This window comes from Saccopteryx bilineata, chromosome 1, assembly GCF_036850765.1.
Source record: "Saccopteryx bilineata isolate mSacBil1 chromosome 1, mSacBil1_pri_phased_curated, whole genome shotgun sequence".
NCBI lineage: Eukaryota > Metazoa > Chordata > Mammalia > Chiroptera > Emballonuridae > Saccopteryx > Saccopteryx bilineata.
In genome coordinates, this window is record NC_089490.1 from 393262919 (window position 1) to 393282007 (window position 19089).

Here is a 19089-nt window from a genome sequence, read left to right on the forward strand (position 1 = left end):
ATTAGGAGCCATCTTCCCACAAAAAATTAGTTTAGGCACAACGTGTTTAAGTTAAGTACAAGGGAGAAGTGGAACCAACCTTCATAAACTGCATCCTTTCTTACAGAATAGATTGGAGACATTGCAGCTTCCTGGCAAAGTTGTACGTTTGCAACAAGCACAACTCAAGTACCAGCACTTCTCTGTGATCCCAGGGGATTTCCAGGTCTCCTTTGAGCTCCGGGTTCTCAGCACTTACATGCTGCCCTGATGGTGAGTTTTGCCTCTAGTAACAGAGCTTCCACAGTGTTGTGGGGGCACACAGTCAGTTTTTCAGTCCCATATTGTAGTGGCTGCTACCACTGCCCTTATTAAGGACTTGTTCATGCCTGAGACACTTGCCCCTAAAAGAAGTCGTCACTCCTTCTCACCTTCATTTCAGCTGGAAGAGCTCCCTTTTCAGATTTCGAGACTAAAGCTGCTTTAAAAAAAATTATTTGTTAATTTTAGAGGCGAGAGAAAGAGAGAAGGAGAAAGAGTGAGAGAGAGAAGAAGGGGAGGAGTAGGAAGCATCAATTCCCATATGTGCCTTGATTAGGCAAGCCCAAAGTTTTGAACCAGTGACCCTAAGTATTCCAGGTTGACGCTTTATCCACTGCGCCACCACCGGTTAAGCTAAAGCTGCTTTTGATGCTTCTTACCGCTGTGCCCTAGGGGCCTAGGGAAGACCAGTAGCTCTGCCTTGTGTTATTCATAACACCACGATTCCTGCCTCTCCTCTAGTTTTGAACTCTGTAGAGTTCTCAGACACATTCCTTCGGGGCACTAGAAATATCTATTTGTTTACCTCTGTGTTACCTTGAAACTCAGAAAAATACATTAATATTTTTGCTTTTGAACATATAGTCATATAAATTCAAGATTCATTACTCCCTTTTTAGCAGTACCCAGATTTTTAAAAAGTATTCACATCTCCTCCACAAAGTCCTTGTGTTCTCAGGAACTTAGTCCTGCTCCTACCTCTGGGGTCCAGTTTGGTGTAAGCCAAGCAGCACTGTCCACTCCCCCAGCAAAAATCACTAGTGGGTATGTGACCTAAGCTAGTCCAGGTAGTAGAATCTTGGGACTTTTCCTGCTAAGTTAGAGGAAAAGACTCTTTCTCCCTCTGCTGGTCCTGAACCAAGAAGCATGTGGCTGGCAGTCATCCCTCAACTGTAAGAGATATACTTGCTAGAACTTGTATGGAAAATAATTGTTGCCTTTACCAAAGTATCACCTTGGAGAATTACATACTTATTCTATAGAATAATTAGCTAACTCATTAAGAAATTTTTCTTTTAGAATACAGGAATAAGGTTTCCAATCTACAGCATACTCAGATATCTCACTGGTGCAAAAGCTCTGTTCTTTGAGGGCAGGTTTTATTTTTTAAAAAGCTAGGAGTTATTTAGAATCAAGAGTAGAGAATTAGGTGATCAGTTTGAGTAATAGTAATGTTTTACTTGTGAGTGGCTTCCTTGCGGCTAAAACGCTAATCCTGACGACATCATCTCTTTCTGAACAGGTAAAAAAAAAGAAAGAAAGAAAAGAACCTGAACACTTTCTTTTCTTTTTCTTTTTCTAAGCGTTCTTTCTTGAAAGCTTAAACTCCAAGTTTACTCTGTCAAATATCCAAGGCAACCACGAGCACTGGCATATTAACACCTGCATATAATATCAGAGAGTCAAATGCGGTAAAGAGGATGTTTAGAAGTTGGACATAAATTCTGCTTAGTCTGGTACTCTCAGCCAACCACAACGGACATGAGACCAGATGGCTCCCTATCTGTGTGGCCACCCACACAGCTTAGATGCATTTGAAGTCCGTATCACATAGAATTAACTGTTACCACTTCCTTTTAACTCTCAAAATCCCTACCCATCCATTCTAACAGATGTGTGCATGTGGGAAATAAACACAGCTGCAGAGGCACTGGATAGCAGGACCCAGAGAGATATAAGAAAAGTTGGCAACAATCATTTAATCCATCAGTTCTTCAAGAAGTTCTGTGCCCAGACCAATCTGGACACTGAATCAGTTTTATTTTCAAGAAACACCTTTAGTTAAGGAGTTTACCACAGTCATTTAATTTTTTTTTCCCTTTGATTGATGGGGGTGGGGAGGTGCAAGGAGAAAAGCATCAACTCGCTGTTCCACTTAGTTGTTCCATCTAGTTGTGCACTCACTGATTGCTTCTCATAAGTGTCCTAACCAGGTATCGAACCTGCGACCTCAGTGCACTGGGACGATGCTTTATCCACTGAGTCACACAGCCAGGGTCTAATCCGTTTTTAACAAACAATCATACAACATCTTTAAGACCATGGTAAGAATGATGTGGCACAGACCTACTCACTCTCTCTTTTGAGTAAGGATGACTCCTTTTAAGGCTTACTTGAGGGAGGGCATAAGAAAGTCAGCTTCTTTAATGACCTAACTTGTATGCAACTTTACTTACAATATTTTGTGGAGGAACAAATAATGAAGTGGAGATTTTTATTGGGGGCTTGGATTTCTTAATCCAAACTAGAAAATGGTCAAATGATCTTTTACAAGCTCTTTCTTTAGAGACATTCTAAGAACAGCCATCTTGTCTGTCTTCATGAGATTACTGTGAAGTTGAGGAAGATGCATTTTTATTTTTTAAACAAAAGCTTTATTGAGATATAATTGTACATAAAAAATCTGGACATATTTAATATATATATATATAATTTTATGGGTTTGGAGACGTGCACACATATGCAAATATGGATTTGCAAGTGCCCAGCGGAGGTCAAGTTTTTCTCCTTCAGTGAATGCAATGATGAAAACAATATTAAGAAGCTTTGCCATCTTTTCGAATAATTCTTTTTATCTAAGTGCAAATTAAAAAATAAAATAAAATGAACATTATGGACCCAGATGAATAAAAAAGTGAACAGGAGTCCTTCCTTTTAGTTTCTTTTGATGAAAAAAAGTGCTTGTTGTACAGAAGTAAACAAGAGGTATGATACAAATTTGATTGCAGAAAGTGCCTAGTATATTAATAGGAGAAGCAGAGGGTTTGTCTACCAAACTATATGCGTTGAGTCATTAAAACACAAGCCACTTTATTTATCAGTTATGTCAGCATGCAAACTTGCCCAGTTAAAATCTACTTCCTCTTGGGAGAAATACACCAAAGGGAGATGTGAGGAGATTGAGAGGTACCATGACGCCGGACAGCAAGGGTGAGTCCTCAGCCGTGACTGTGGGGAACCCTGGGGAACCACATCCCAGGGAACTATGGGAAGCTTGAAAAGGCCCAGTCTGAGGTCCAACGGAGAGAAGATGTGAACAGGGCCAGCACAGGGGTGAAAATGAAGAAATCTGAGTTTTCAGATTGTGAAATGAATGCACGCAGATGGAAAATATATCTGCAGAGGCGAGAGAGAACAGCGCCCAGATCTAAATCCAAGTACCAAATTAAAATTTAAAAAGAGACTAGAAATCTGAAATTTAAGACTAGTCATGTGACAGCTAGACATTCCTTTCTTTGTTCATCACCTTTACTTTCTCTATATGTTTACTGAGCAGGTCAGTCACAACAAAGGCACTCTTCCCTCTCTTGGTTTAAATTTTATAAGGGATCTATCTGAAGGGGCTGGGCTCCTTCAGCTGAGATTACAGTTGGAAGAGTTTATTGAAGCAGGGTTGACAGTAGGTCTTGTCATTCTGTTCCCTGAAGATCCCCTTTGACAGCTGCGTCAGGCAGAAAGCACATACGAAGTGCTCAGGGTGGAACTTGTGGCCCATGGCACTGATGCAGCGGCCGGTGATGGGCTGCCCGCACCCGTAGCAGAGGGTTCCTTGGCGGCGATGGTAATGGAGCTCACAGTAGGGACGTCCGTCCAGTTCAAAGAAGCAGCCAGTACTGAAACTGCTGAAGCAGTCCTGGGGGGCAGGGAGAAGAGAAAGGAAAGGAATGCAGGTGTCAAGAGTAGCACATCAGCCTAGAAAACTTCCAGCTTACAAATTCCTGCCAGTTACTTGCAAGTAGCAGAAATCCACTCGGGTCCTTGACAAAGGGAGGGTAGACTATCGCCCGATAGCAAAACATACAAGCGAAGGTCCACAACAAATACTACGTGTTGTGTCTCCTTTAGGAAGCCCACATCAGTTCCTAATCCCGAGCTGTGAACCCTCTGAGCAGCTGTGCCTCTTGGAGAGGAAAACCTCTGACTTTCTGTGAATCCAAAACAACTGAGTATACTGACCCCACAAACAAAGCACTCTGGGTGCCAGACAGTGTCCATGGCTGAAAGGTAGTTTTCCAAAACCGGGCGGTTGCAGCCACCACACTTGGGTGAGAACAGGGCTAAGAAGTCCTTTCGGCAGTATGGCTTCTTGTCCTTTTCATGAAACCCTGGAGAGAGAAAACCAAGGCTTCACTCTTGCAGTTCCAGACCTTTAAGCCAAGTTGAAGGTCGAGAAGAAGCTAATGATTTTATCAAAAAAAATTTTTTCCATTGATTGGGGGGTGGGGGAGAAAGAGAGAAGCCTCAACTCGGTCTTGACCACTCATTAGCTGCTTTTCATATGTGTCCTGACCGGGGATGGAACTGGCAACTTTGATGCGGTGGGACAACACTGTATCCGCTGGGCCATCTGGCTAGGGCTGGAGCCAATGATTTTAAACTCGCCCAAACTCAGTGTTCTCATATTCAAAATGGGGCTACAATAAATATCTACTTCTAAGGTTTTGTTGTAAAAAATACTTGGATAATGCAGGTGAAGTGCTTTAGTATTGTGCCTGGTTTATAGTGAGCACTTAACAATGTTAAGATCTATTCCTTCTTGATGCCTTAGTAACTAACTATCCCTTGGGCCTGAACAGTTCTGCCTGAGGCCTTCATATGGCTAGCCTCATCTTGTCATTCACAAACCAGCTAAAACTCATCCTGTCACAGAGGCATCTATCTCTCCACATCATCTTTATCATTGTCACTATCTTTGCTGTTGCCTAAAACCATCTTCATGGTCTGTCTTGCCTCACTGCAACATTAGCTGAGAGAAACTAGTTTTTGTTGGTCTTGTCACACTATACCTCCAGGGTCTGAAACAGCACCTGAAGAAAAGTGACTAATATTTAAAAATAAAGTGCTATGAAACAATAATTTTCAAATGGATGTAAAATCTAAATGTAATGATTCAGACCAGATGGATACTTGAATTAAAAATGAATAGATTCTTCTTTAATCTGGGAATAAAATGAAAACTGTCATAAAAGGGCTCAAATCAATAGCAAGTTATAGATTAATAAATTTATCTACATTAAAGTATACTTTAATGCCAGACCAGGTGGTGGCGCAGTGGATAAAGTGTCAGACTGGGACGCAGAGGACCCAGGTTCCAAACTCCAAGGTCACGGGCTTGAGTGCAAGCTCATCCAGCTTGAGCATGGGTTCACCAGCTTGAGAACAGGGTCACTGGCTTGAGTGTGGGTTCATAGACATGACCCCATGGTCACTGGCTTGAGCCCAAAGGTTGCTGGCTTGAAGCCCAAGGTCATTGGCTTAAGCTCAAGGTCGCTGGCTTGAGCCCAATGTCACTGGCTTGAGCAAGGAGTCACTCTGCTATGCCGTGGCCCCCTGGTCAAGGCACATATGAGAAAGCAATCAATGAACAACGAAGGAGCCGCAACAAAGAATTGATACTTCTCATCTCTCTCCCTTCCTGCCTGTCTGTCCCTATCTGTCCCTCTCTCTGTCTCTCTTTCTGTCTCTGTCACAAAAATAAAATAAAATAAAAGTATAAATTAATGATTAATATGTGCCAAAAAAACAACAACACCATAAACAAAGCCAAGACACAGGAAAACCTTTGGAAATACTTGCTAATTGTATCTTGGAGAAATATAGTGAATAGAAAGGTTCCTAAATAAATATATGGGCCCTGGCCGGTTGGCTCAGCGGTAGAGCGTCGGCCTGGCATGCGGGGGACCCTGGTTGGATTCCCGGCCAGGGCACATAGGAGAAGCGCCCATTTGCTTCTCCACCTCCCCCCCTCCTTCCTCTCTGTCTCTCTCTTCCCCTCCCGCAGCTGAGGCTCCATTGGAGCAAAGATGGCCCGGGTGCTGGGGATGGCTCCTTGGCCTCTGCCCCAGGCGCTAGAGTGGCTCTGGTCGCGGCAGAGTGACACCCCGGAGGGGCAGAGCATCGCCCCCTGGTGGGCAGAGCATCGCCCCTGGTGGGCGTGCTGGGTGGATCCCGGTCGGGCACATGCGGGAGTCTGTCTGACTGTCTCTCCCCGTTTCCAGCTTCAGAAAAAATACAAAAAAAAAAAAAAGAAAGAAAAAAGAAAAATAAATAAATATATGATTTCTATTATTGTTTTATAAAATTTATCCCTAAAAATTGAATCAGGTTGAAATAAATGAACTTAATTACATATTAAATTGGTGGTAAGACAAAAAAAAATAAGGCAAGAATTCATTCTAGTACCTTTAAAGCACAGTATTTTGACTGTGCAGTCCTACTGGATGCATTCTAAAGACAAACAGAACAACAAAGAAATCTTACTGCGTCCTGGCTTTGACCTCACTGTGAGACTTGAGGGTACTGGCTGAGCCCCAATACCATAAACCAATAGCTCAGTAAGTAGGAAAGCCCTGCCTGTGCCCACTGAAATGCCATGTAAGCAAAGCATGCTCAGTGGCCTGGGAAGCATCCCACCCAGAATATTATTTCTAGAAATCTACTCTCATAGCAGCAGCCAGATCAATCAATCAATCAATCAATAGGCAATGGGAGCAGCCAGGGGTTGGAATGCCAATCAGGTGGCTGCAGTCTTTCTATGACCTCTGGCCACTATTTGGTTTCCTTGCCTTGTTCAGTGAAGCTGTCTTGGAAAAGCAGATAGTTTGACAGAATTCTGAAGCCTATGGATCTAACTGTCTAAATGAATAATTTTATAAACTGTCCTGTGTTCTTGCCCCTGTGACACAGATGAGCCCACTCTACTTTTTTTCCACTTTATCCAAGAATGTCTAGAATCTGATTGAGGGTGACTGACTGTGGGAAGGCCTAGTATTTAAGAAAAACAAAGCAATGTGCACAATTGTCTTTCTTCCTTTTGTATGGCCCAATATTTCTCAACCGTTCATGTGCATCCATCACCTGTAGATGTCAATATACATATGTCACTTTGTCAATATACAGATTACCGGCTGGGCCCCACCCCCAGAGTTTCTGATTCAGTCTGGGGTGGGGCTGAGAATTTGCATTTCTGACAAGTCCTCAAGTGGTGCAAGTGACCTCAAACTGCGCTTTCCTGTACATCAGTGTCACCTGAGAAAGCTGTAAGGCATGCCAACGACCTAGGAATGATTCTCACTGAGGCACTTGTAATGGGCCATAAGAATGAGATAAGAGGGAGGTAACAGCCTCTGTTTGAACTCAGGTGAGTCTCAGGAGAGGAATCAACAGCAATCTGCCAAACTTGCTGTGATAACCCTGCATTTAGTATCCAACAAATTGAGAAAGTTTCAGCATTGACTTTCCTGGAGGCTCTCTCTGGGGCCAATTACCTCTGCAGGATGGCGGAGGGACACTAACAATTAAAAGTGCCATAGAGAGAGGGAGGATGTTTATACTGGGGTGAAGCTCTTATCCCCGGGGGAAATTAGGGAGCACCTGTATGGCCGGATAATGAACGATTCAAAAGAAAGGTAGACAATGAGGAGCAGGTCCCTACGGGAGGATGTTAAGGCCTGATGTGCTTAGAAACTTGCTCCTCCAAGGGCAATTCCCTGAACTGAAACAAAAATGCAGATGAATTTAATTTCTCAGGAGGCTCAGCAGTTCAGCAGTCATTATAGAAGCTATGTGTGTGACTATGTGACTTGCGGTAAAACAAAATGCTACCTAATTAATGAAGTAACCATTTACAGAAAGCAAAGGATAAAAACAAAATACTACACAAGAGGAGCTTCTGATTAATAAATACCCTTTTTTTCCTATCAGCTGTCCAAATAAATATATTTTAGGTGTGGCTTTGTTACATCCCAGGAGACAGGCCACAGCAGACACAAAGTAAATTTTATAAGTTTTATTGCAGACCTGGGCAGGGACTGCAGGTAACCCATGCAAGGGAGCACTGCAGCCACGAGCTTCTAAAATGGCTCCTTTTTATAGGATGGCTATCTAGGGTGAGCAAGCATTACACAGAAGCTGATATGGCTGTCAACTATTGGCTAGGGAGGTTGTGTGCAGTTACAGGGAGGGTGGTATTGCTCAGTGGAGAATTTCAAACATAAACTATTGATAAGGGTCTCTGACTCAATGCAGGATGTTGCTGAACTCTTTGTTCTCAGCGTCACAGGGACCTTGTACACTCTTGGCAGCCCCAGCATGTCAGTACTCCCTGAATCTAACAGCTTCATATTTATATAAAATTATAAATGACCCAATCTGCCTTATCTGTTTAGAAGTTGCCCAAGTCAAGAGCAGTGGTGCTTCCTGGCCATCCTATATACAAGATACTTTTCTTTTGTGTCTAACTTATATCTCTTCTTGAAATAGGTCTGTATCTTGTTGTTCTGTTCTCAGGCAACTTCCACATCACAATTATCGCTGGGCAGCGTTCACCTGCTGACTATTCTACTCAACTAACTCTCAGACTTCTGCAGCTACCAGTACATTATAAATTTACCACGCTACATTTCAATATCCTTTAGATTAAATCTGAGTGCAAAAGACTCCTTAACTAAAGTGCAACCCAGAAATGAAAGATCTAATGATTTGTGAAAAGCACTGAACAAGCTTCAGCGAGCATGCACATTACTACAAAGCACTGTGCTGATGGATTATATCAGTGCTGCCGGATCCAGCTCTCCCTTCAAATCAAGTGTAGTGTGCTGGTACCAAGAAAATAAAAAGATCCAGCATGTGAAGGGAATTGAGTTTCTGTCAAGGGGCAGTTATAATGTTGTAGAAAAATGCAGGAAACTTGCAAAAATAAGACCTTATTTCAATTCCAACTCTTTGACTTTCCAATTGTATGACTTCAAGAAAATCACTTTTCTTCTCTGAGCTTCAGCGCTTTCATTTTTAACTATGTAAAACGTGGAATAAAATTAATCTCACACAGTTGTTGTTGGAATTAAAGAGACAGTAGCTGGGAATAAACATAACAACAGGCTTGACGTGAGGAGAGTCTGTGCTGGTGAGGGCAAGACACATGGGATGATCTTCACTTTCTCCTGGAACATCACTGACATGATGAATAAAAAATAATCTAAGGCCCTGGCCGGTTGGCTCAGCGGTAGAGCGTCGGCCTGGCATGCGGGGGACCCGGGTTCGATTCCCGGCCAGGGCACATAGGAGAAGCGCCCATTTGCTTCTCCACACCTCCCCTCCTTCCTCTCTGTCTCTCTCTTCCTCTCTCGCAGCCAAGGCTCCATTGGAGCAAAGATGGCCCGGGTGCTGGGGATGGCTCCTTGGCCTCTGCCCCAGGCGCTAGAGTGGCTCTGGTCGCGGCAGAGCAATGCCCCGGAGGGGCAGAGCATTGCCCCCTGGTGGGCAGAGCGTTGCCCCTGGTGGGCGTGCCAGGTGGATCCCGGTCAGGCGCATGCGGGAGTCTGTCTGACTGTCTCTCCCCGTTTCCAGCTTCAGAAAAATACAAAAAAAAAAAATCTAAAATAGAAAGACCCATGAGGAAAAGAAGAAAAGGAAAAAGGGCGCCACAGAAAAAGTAGCAATAAACATTTCAAAAATTTAAGGTAGGTAAAGTGAAACAAGTAGCTTGGCAAAAACAAGAACACTGAATCCTCCATATCCAGAGAGAGGAAGTGCCAACAAAATTCAAGCCATCTGGAGGGGCTCAGGAACTGAATGGATAAAATAGTCTTCAAGACTGGACACAGGATGGGCTGCAAGTCTGAGGAGCTGTAAGAGAATCAGATTCCTTGCCCGACCATAAGATGCACTGATTAATTCTGGAAATACCAAACCAGAGAGTCTCACTGATCAGGAACACTGGGCCCCATGAGGAGAGAAGCCAGGCTTTCCACTGGGAAATGGGAATGAGATAAAGTTGATGTTCTGAACAGTAAAAACCCATCTTCCAGTCCCTTTTTAAAATTCTCATAATGCTGGCAGAGAGAACATCTCTTGGGTAGAACTGATTCAAGACTAAAGAGCTAACACATTAATATTCAGGAGGGTCCCAGCAAACTGACCAGAGTATCTTATCTAAGTACCACATAGTTCTGCCTATATCCTGACTAGCATTTTAGTGTCTCATTCTTAAGTAGGAAACGGGCAGCCAAAGATCAGCAGCATTTGGCAAAGACCAATAACAAGATGTATGGCATCGAGATGTCACAGATATCAAATTCCAAACTGAGTTGTAAGACATCCCTCAAAAGTAGACATCCATGGACTATTCCCACAAGGCTTGAACCCTTAAAGCACACTGAGGTGACAAAACCGGTAAAGAGAAAGGGAAATGGAGAGAGAGATTTCTTTGAAAAAAACTGTGCTATGGGTGGTCCACCACTGCCCCCAAGTAGGATAAAGTATGGCTCTCTTGCTAATCTCAAGTTAAGAGAGGGACTTCAATAGGACCACTCAGAGAGCTGGGTATATGTCCCCTGCCATTAGTGGGATACCGGTGATGGTATTAGACTCATCCCTGGAAAAAATCTCTAGGTGAGAGTCTGGCTGAAGGAGCCTATGGCAGCTGAAGAGAGAGATGCACCTGAAAATTAACTTTGGCCCCACTAACTGCAAGAGAAAGGTACAAGATTCCCATGGTCTGTATATGCAAAGGGGAGTGAAAAAGATGATCTGGAGCCATCAGAATCATTTCTAAGAGATCACCCGGAGGAAACAAGGTAAACCCTGCAATAAAGAATCTGTGTGGGGCCCTGGCCAGTTGGCTCAGTGGTAGAGCATCGGCCTGGCGTGCAGGAGTCCCAGGTTTGATTCCCAGCCAGGGCACACAGGAGAAGCGCCCATCTGCTTCTCCACCCCTCCCCCTCTCCTTCCTCTCTGTCTCTCTTTTCCCCTCCCGCGGCTGAGGCTCCATTGGAGCAAGATTGGCCAGGGCGCTGAGGATGGCTCTGTGGCCTCTGCCTCAGGTGCTAGAGTGGCTCTGGTCACAACAGAGCGATGCCCCGATGAGCAGAGCATCGCCCCCTGGTGGGCATGCCAGGTGGATCCCGGCCGGGCGCATGTGGGAGTCTGTCTGACTGCCTCCCCGTTTCTGGCTTTGGAAAAATGCAAAAAAAAAAAAAAAAAAGAAAGAATCTGTGTGGAATGTGTCTCAAAGAAATGAGCCTAGGGGCAAACAACCAGCCAGGACATGTGAAGGGCAATTAGGAATTTACAATTGACCCTGTACTAAATCCACAAAAGGGTCCAAAAAAAAAAAAAAAAAGTCAGAGTTACACATCTGCCAGGCCCAGACAGCATAAAGAACAGTTATAACAGTACGAGAGATAAGAATCTTCCTGTCTTCCAGTCTCATCCCTTCCACTCCAGTTTCAGCTCTGCAAGGATCAGAACAAAACATTATGCTAAGCCAAATAAATTGAACAGAAAAGGACAAGAACCATACAATTTCACTCATCTGTGGGATATACAACAGAAAGCAACAAATGAGCAAACAATACAAACAAAAAACCTCAGAGACACGGATAACAATATGGTGGTCACCAGAGGGAAGTGGGGTGGAGAGAGGGTGAAGAGTGTAAAGGGGGTCAGATATATGGAGACTAGACTTTGGATGGTGAGTACACTATGCGATGTACAGATGATGTATTATGGAACTGTTGACTTGAAACTTACATAATTTTATTAACAAATGTCACCTTGATAAATTTAATTAAACTATTTTTTAAAGGAAGAAAAAGCATAATTAGAAAAGACATGGGATTTCCCAAGTTTTTATTTAAGTGAGAGAAGAAAATATTCCCTGCTGAGTTAATTCCAAAAAACAAAACAAAACAGGAAAAGACAAAATAAAGAAGCTTTCTGATTCCATGCACGAGTCATATCTGTTCAAAACAAACATAAAAAGAAGTCAGGAAGAAAGTCAAGACAATTCAGAAAACAGAAGGAAAAAAATGCAAAGAGGGAAGAAGAGATCACATAGAAAGGATCGGGAATAAAAGCAAAATCTTAATAAAAACTTCCCATCTGTAGAAGCTGAAAGACTGTGAAGCAAAGTCTTCAGAAATATAAGGGCAGATCGTTTCCACCTAGAAGTATCTGCCCAGGCAACTTAAGGTAGACAACAGAGCAAAAGTATTTTCAGATATTCAAGGTCTCAAAATTTTACCTCCTATCCTGTTCTCAGAAGCTACTAGAGGATGTGCTCCACCAAAATAAGGGCAGTAACATGTATTAAAAGATGTGAGATCCAGGCAACAGAGGATTCAAAGAGGAAAATAGTAAAAGGAATTTCCAAGATAATGACCCAGGATAAACTGTTTCTCAGCAGGCCTGAGGGGAACCCATTCTGGACTGGAGCAGGAATATGGAAGTCTCCTGGGCGGATGTCTACAAAAAAGAACAAATGTAACTGACCTATCACACCACATGTGGTTGACTAGTTTGAGAAGGATTTTACAGTTTTTTCAAGTAAATTAGTGATAAGTACAATGAAAATTACGCTAATGAAAAAATGATCCAAATATTAACTTCAGGAATAAATAGATTTATACAAAAAGGACACTGTGATAATAATATTACTATTACATTTTCACGTGCCAGATGTCGTTCTAAACACTATACTCATATTGTCTCTTAAAATCTTCATAACCACTGTATAAGGTAAGTATTATTACTAAGTTCATTTTACTGGTGAGGAAATAAGATACAGAGAGTTAATGCTTGAATAACATCGTGTAAGTAATGAATACCACAGCCCAGATTTGAACCAGGCAGTCTGACTCCAAAATCCGTGCTCCACTGTAATCACAATTTTCTACCTAAGCAATATTTACATGATCATCTGTAATTATGATTACTGATCTGACCTGTAATTATGACCTGATTATATATTGAGAAAATGAGGGAGGGGAAATATGTTGAGGGTAAGGTGGGATAGTAATAACATTTCTAAATCCTCATCTTCTCTGGTAAAAAGTGAATACATAATGATTAAAATTAGGGGGAAAATCAATTTATAGCAATGTATCATTTAAAACACCTAATAACAAAAGAAAAAGCTAAAAAAAATTAGAGAGAAGAAATAGATTTGGAGTGGAGAATGGAGGAGCAGAGGACTATTCATTTTCAATATTGCCCTTGAAGTAATGTTTGAGCTCTTAAACGATGCATTCATATTTCTTTGATCAAAATAATTCAATTTAAACAAAACCTATAGCCTGACCTGTGGTGGCACAGTGGATAAAGCGTCGACCTGGAAATGCTGAGGTCGCCGGTTCGAAACCCTGGGCTTGCCTGGTCAAGGCACATATGGGAGTTGATGCTTCCAGCTCCTCCCCCCTTCTCTCTCTCTGTCTCTCCTCTCTCTCTCTCTCTCTCTCTCTCTCTCTCTCTCTCTCTGTCTTTTCCTCTCCTCTCTAAAATGAATAAATAAAAAAAAATTAAAAAAAATAAACAAAACCTATAAACATTAGGACAAGGTGAGGAAGGAAACGGGCACTTGGGTGGTCATGACAGACACGTGTACAACCAGGCAGGTCACGGGACACAGCTCCAGGCACCACAGGGTCGTACCTTCCGCACCAAACACCTCTCCACAGTGAGAGCAGAAGAAGTGCTCGGGATGCCAGGTCTGGTTCATCGCCGTCAGCACTTTCTGGAAGAGGAACACACAGAGGCTCAATAGAACGCTGCAGAGCTGTGAACCAGGACCCTGCCTCTCTGTGAGTGAGGAGGAGCTGCAGGGACGCAGGGGGAAGAAGGGCCAACTTACGTCCAGGATGGGAGCGGCACAGTAAGCACAGCGTGGAGAGAACAGCTGGTGGTAGTCCTGGGGGCAGTAGGCCAAGCCACTGCGCTCAAAGAAGGGGCTGCCGCCAATCTCTTTTTTACAGTGACTGCAGACAAAGTGCTCCGGATGCCAGGCTTGCCCCAGAGCATGGATCACCTGGGGATGAGAGGAAGCACGCTCTTGGCATGAGAGCTCTAGGGCATACAGGTTGCACGTCTGCTGTACTCTTCACACCGCCTTCCATGTCAGTGACGCCCCTGGAGTTCCACCACACGGAGGCCTAGACCTAGGTCCTACCCATGCGGTCTGTTGTCCTGGCTTTCTGGAGAGAAAAAGGGGGCCTGCTTTCTCGACCGCTCACGTTGATAAAACCCTGTAAGTGTTCGTTACCACTATCCTGCCCCAGATGGTGGAAGAAACAAAAGAGAGCGCAGTAGTGATCAACAACAGATCCCTACAGCCTTGGCACCGAAGAGATAACTGGAAGAGGAAAAGACCAAGAGACAGTTTCTGTTCCTCTGGTCCAAACACCTCCTCCCACACCCCGTGCAGAGTCAAAGCCCTGTGATGGTTTCGGTGAAGGGTGAGGAGCAGAGCAGCCCGCGATTTGGAGCTGAGTGCAGCTGAAAATTGTACGTGACCAATGTAAACTAAAAATGTCTGCACAGAGGGGGCAGTGAGAAAGTTCCTCTTGTTAAAGGCAGCACAGAAAAAAAGGGTAAAGCTTAAACTTGAGAGTTAGACTCTCATGGGTTCAAATCCTAGCTTTATCTCTTGCTGATCAGTTAACTTTCTCTGAGTCCCCAGTTTCCTCATCTTCACAAAGGAAACAATAACAAAGTCTCCTTTAAGGACCAATGTGACCATTAAATGAGAGGATCCTTGTAAAGCACTCAGCTCAGTGCCTAGAGCACTGTAAGTCGTCCATAATTATGAGCTATTATTAAAAGGTCTTGGAATCCAAGGAGAAAGAGCAATCTTTGATGGGACAGAGACAGACACACAAAGAGACATAGATGGCTGTCGGACCAATATCCTGGCCCATCCCACCTTTCCAGCGATCGGTTTCTGGCAGGAAGCACAATGGCCCTTGGGCACTGTGGCAATCCCAAGGTCCTGCAATTCCTGCTCCAAACCCCCCAGCATCGAGTCCAGGGAGTCCTTGCTCCCCTGCTTGTCAGGTGAGTGCTTCTTGCTGGCATCTGCTTTCACTGCAACCTGGTACCAAGGAGAGAACCGTGAAGATAGTCAGTCTCATGGGACATTTACTCTCAGTGGCATCTTCCTCGTGACCCTGTGGGCTCACCTCTACTGACTGACCCCTTAGTCTTTCCTGAAGCTTTCATCAAGGTATGGAAGAATCCAACATTGTAACGCCAGTACAGATGCTTTCATCTTTTCTCCATTCAGAGTGAAATCTGACTCATCTTTCTTCATTTGTAAATCTTTTCCTGACCATAGGAAATTGAGTGGATGAAGATTATATTTTTTCTGGCTCTTGTGAGGACCACAGGTCAACAATTTTCTCTTTACTCATTTATTCTGCTGTATTTCCTGAGCACCTAGTTTGTACCAATCCCTGCTCTGGGCTCTTGTTAGAGACAGTGTACAGGAGCAACCACATGTCTTCCCTCATAAAGTCCACATTTCCTGGGTGATAAACAAGAGCCAATGAAGCAAAATAACTAAATGATGCAATGTGAGATAGGAAAGGGAGATGTTATGTATCAAGATAAAAGTGACAGAGGGTGGGATGGTGAGGAAGAATTGAGATGAGGGTGATCAGAGAAAGACCTCTAAGGATGTGATCTTTTCAGTGACCATTTGAATCATGTCCTTAGGGAACCAGTTAAAATATTGATATTTGTGGGAAAAGCACTCCAGAGGGAGGGGAGGCCCAGGGGAAGGAAATAGTTTAGTACATTATAAATAGGTAAGAAAAGTCAGTGGGGCTAGAGCAGATGGGGGAGACTGAGTGTGGCAGGAGAGGATGATGGAGACGAAGGCAAAGATCACAATGATCACATTTTTACCTTCATGGTACAATAAAAGCTTGGGGTTTCAAAAAACTTGAAAACACTGGTATGCAAAGACATATGCAACCCTATGTTCATCACAGCATTATTCACAGTGGTCAAGACATGGAAACAACCAAAGAGTTCTTCAATAGAGGATTGGATAAAGAGGATGTGGTACATATGTACAATGGAATACTAATCAGCCATAAGAAATGATGACATCTTGACATTTATGACAACATGGATGGACCTTGAGAACATTATGCTAAGTGAAATAAGTAAATCAGAAAAGGCTAAGAACTGGCCCTGGCCAGTTGGCTCAATGGTAGAGTGTTGGCCCGGCGTGTGGATGTCTCAGGTTCGATTCCTGGTCAGGGCACACAGGAGAAGTGCCCGTATCCTTCTCCACCCCTCCCCCTCTCAATTCTCTCTCTCTCTCCCTTCTCCCCTCCTGCAGCCATAACTCAATTAGAGCAAGATGGCCCTGGGAGCTGAAGATGGCTCCATGGCCTCCACCTCAGGTGCTAAAAAATGGCAATGGTTGCAATGGAGCAAGCACCCCAGATGGACAGAGCATTGCCCCATAGTAGGCATGCTGGGTGGATCATGGTCCAGGTGCATGCAGGAGTCTGTCTGGCTGCCTCCCCTCTTCTCACTAAACAAACAAAAAAACAAAAACAAAAACAAAAAGGTAAAGCTAAGAACTATGTGATTTCACACATAGGTGGGGTATTAAAATGAGACTCGTGGACATAGATAAAAGTGAACTGGTTACCAGAAGGAGGGGGGTAGAGGGGGAAGAATAGTGGTGGGACAGAGAGGAGTAAAGAGGGACAAATTTATAGTGAAGGAAAATAATTTGGCTTTGGGTGATGGGCACACAACACAATCAACAGTTCAAATGCTATAGAAATATTTACCTGAAACCTTATGTACTCATTGATCAATGTCATCCCATTAAATTTAATTTTATAAATAAAAAATTTTTAAAGTTTGAGTTGTATTCCAAGGCTGATGGAGACAGTGGAGGTTTTCAAATGCAGGAGTGAAAGAATCTGATTTATAAGACCCCTGTGGTAGCTGAGTGAGGAATTGAATATAGAGTGGAATTAGAGGCCCTGGCTAGGTGGGAGATTATTATAAAGGCTCAAACCAAAAATAATGACTTGACTCAATGCTAATGGAAAATGTGGTGAGAAGCTGTCTGATAAGACTTGCTGATGGATTGTAGTTATGGAAGCAAAACTCCAAAATCGTCATTATAAAATAGTCAATGGAAAAGACTCAAATTACAGAAAACATGCCCAATTTATCCTTCATCGGCTCAAGTCCGGATTCCATCTCTCTCCACTCCTTTCCAACTGGGCCACTGCTCCTTCTATTTAATACTTCCTGATCAGAAAATTACAACGGCTGTCTCTGCTGCCAGCATCAGATCTGCACGCATCACACAGACGCCCAAAGTTTCCCACAGCTGACCTCACTTTACCTTTCCAATCTTGTCTTTATCCCTCAGTGAAAAGCCTCCATTGTTCAAGACCAGCCAGGCTCCCTGCAGCCTCCTGAATGCAATCCTTTGCAGTCTGACTTCAGGCCTCTATTTATCCTATTTTCACTGCCAGGAATAACCTCACAATACCTCACTAATCCAAAATGCTCATTTCTCTTCAAGAAACTTTTATCATCTGACAGATTTCCTTCTTCCTTTATTACGTGATGTTAGTTAATGTTGAAAAGATCAGTGTTTAAAAGGTTAACATCTAAAAGAGCTGTGAGGGTGACCAATATTAAGTGAAAAATAACTCAGTAAAAACAATAATAGCCTGACCAGGTGGTGGCACAGTGGATAGAGCATCAGACTGAGATGCAGAGGACCCAGGTTCAAGACCCTGAGGTCACTGGCTTGAGCACAGGTTCATCCAGCTTGAGTGCAGGGTCACTGGCTGAAGTGTGGGATCATAGACATGATCCCATGGTCACTGGCTTGAGCTCAAGGTCACAAACTTGAGCAAGGGGTCACTCGCTCAGCTGTAGCCCCCGGGTCAAGGCACATAGGAGAAAGCAATCAATTAACAACTAAGGTGTGGCAACAAATAATTGATGCTTCTCATATCTCTCCCAGATGTCTGTCCCTATCTGTCTCTCTCTTGGTTTCTGTCACACACACACACACACACACACACACACAAAACCCATAATAATATATCTATATTTACATCTGTATCTATTTGCTTGTATGTTCCAGAATATTTCTGACTTGATAGGTAAGAAACAGCAAGCACTGCTGTCTACCTCCAGGGGGCAGAACGGGATAGCTGCGGACAGAGCCGAGAAGAGGACGACAGTTCATGCAGACTTACATGTTTCTAATTTTTGTACAACGTGAATATGTGGCCTACTAAAAAACAAACAGAGGAGTGATGTCAGAGAAATGGCACCATGAAGGGGGCTCCCAGTACCTCTCCCTGAACTTTCAACAAATTCAACAACTAAAAACAGAAAAAAAATTCCAGGAGCATCTGAAATACACATACATCAAACAAAGGTACAATTGGGTGAAAAGGTGGCTAAATATATAAACCACTCTGAAGGAAATAGGATGGAGAACGGAATATTCCGCTTCCCTCACTGACCCAAGGAAACTTTTTTTCACTTGGAACTGAGAGGAAGGGAGGGCTGGGGCAGAGAGATTCAAGCTGAGGAGAGAATGTGCCTGCAGCTCAGCCCACATGAAGCTAACATCAGCAGCAAACCCCGGTTTGCCTATGGAGTGGGCTTTGTTTACTCTCAGTCTCCGGATCGGCAAGTATGGGCAGTACATGAGTGAATCCTCCTGGCGCCTCGGGCATAGGCACCCATGTTCCTGGACAGAGGGGCTGGGTTGGAGACTGTCAGCAGTGGCCTTCTGTGTGGGCTGTAACCAGAGTCTCTGTATCATCCCTGCTCCCCGAACAACAGCGCACGGGGAGTGCAAAAAAACAAGCTTTCCTATGCCTGGACCTCTCCGGGCGGGGCACCTCCACCAACCATACAGGCTAACAAAGCACGTTCCCGGGGAAGAATACTATGAAAGTGCTGGGGGGAAGGGCATGAAGGCAGCTTGCAGACAGCCTCTGGAGAGCA

At 43.7% G+C, this 19089-nt stretch overlaps 1 protein-coding gene across 1 annotated transcript in view; it reads right to left on the reverse strand.

The window, feature by feature from the left end:
- Positions 1 to 2682: 2682 nt before the first annotated feature.
- LPXN (leupaxin) overlaps positions 2683 to 19089 on the reverse strand; it is a 43287-nt gene continuing 26880 nt past the window's right edge. The window contains exons 5-9 of the mRNA XM_066253997.1: positions 14999 to 15166; positions 13931 to 14104; positions 13732 to 13813; positions 4258 to 4406; positions 2683 to 3934 (exon numbers count right to left, since the gene is read on the reverse strand). Coding sequence (XP_066110094.1) covers positions 3665 to 3934; positions 4258 to 4406; positions 13732 to 13813; positions 13931 to 14104; positions 14999 to 15166 — 843 coding nt within the window. The 3' untranslated portion in view covers positions 2683 to 3664. The remainder of the gene's footprint in view (positions 3935 to 4257; positions 4407 to 13731; positions 13814 to 13930; positions 14105 to 14998; positions 15167 to 19089) is intronic.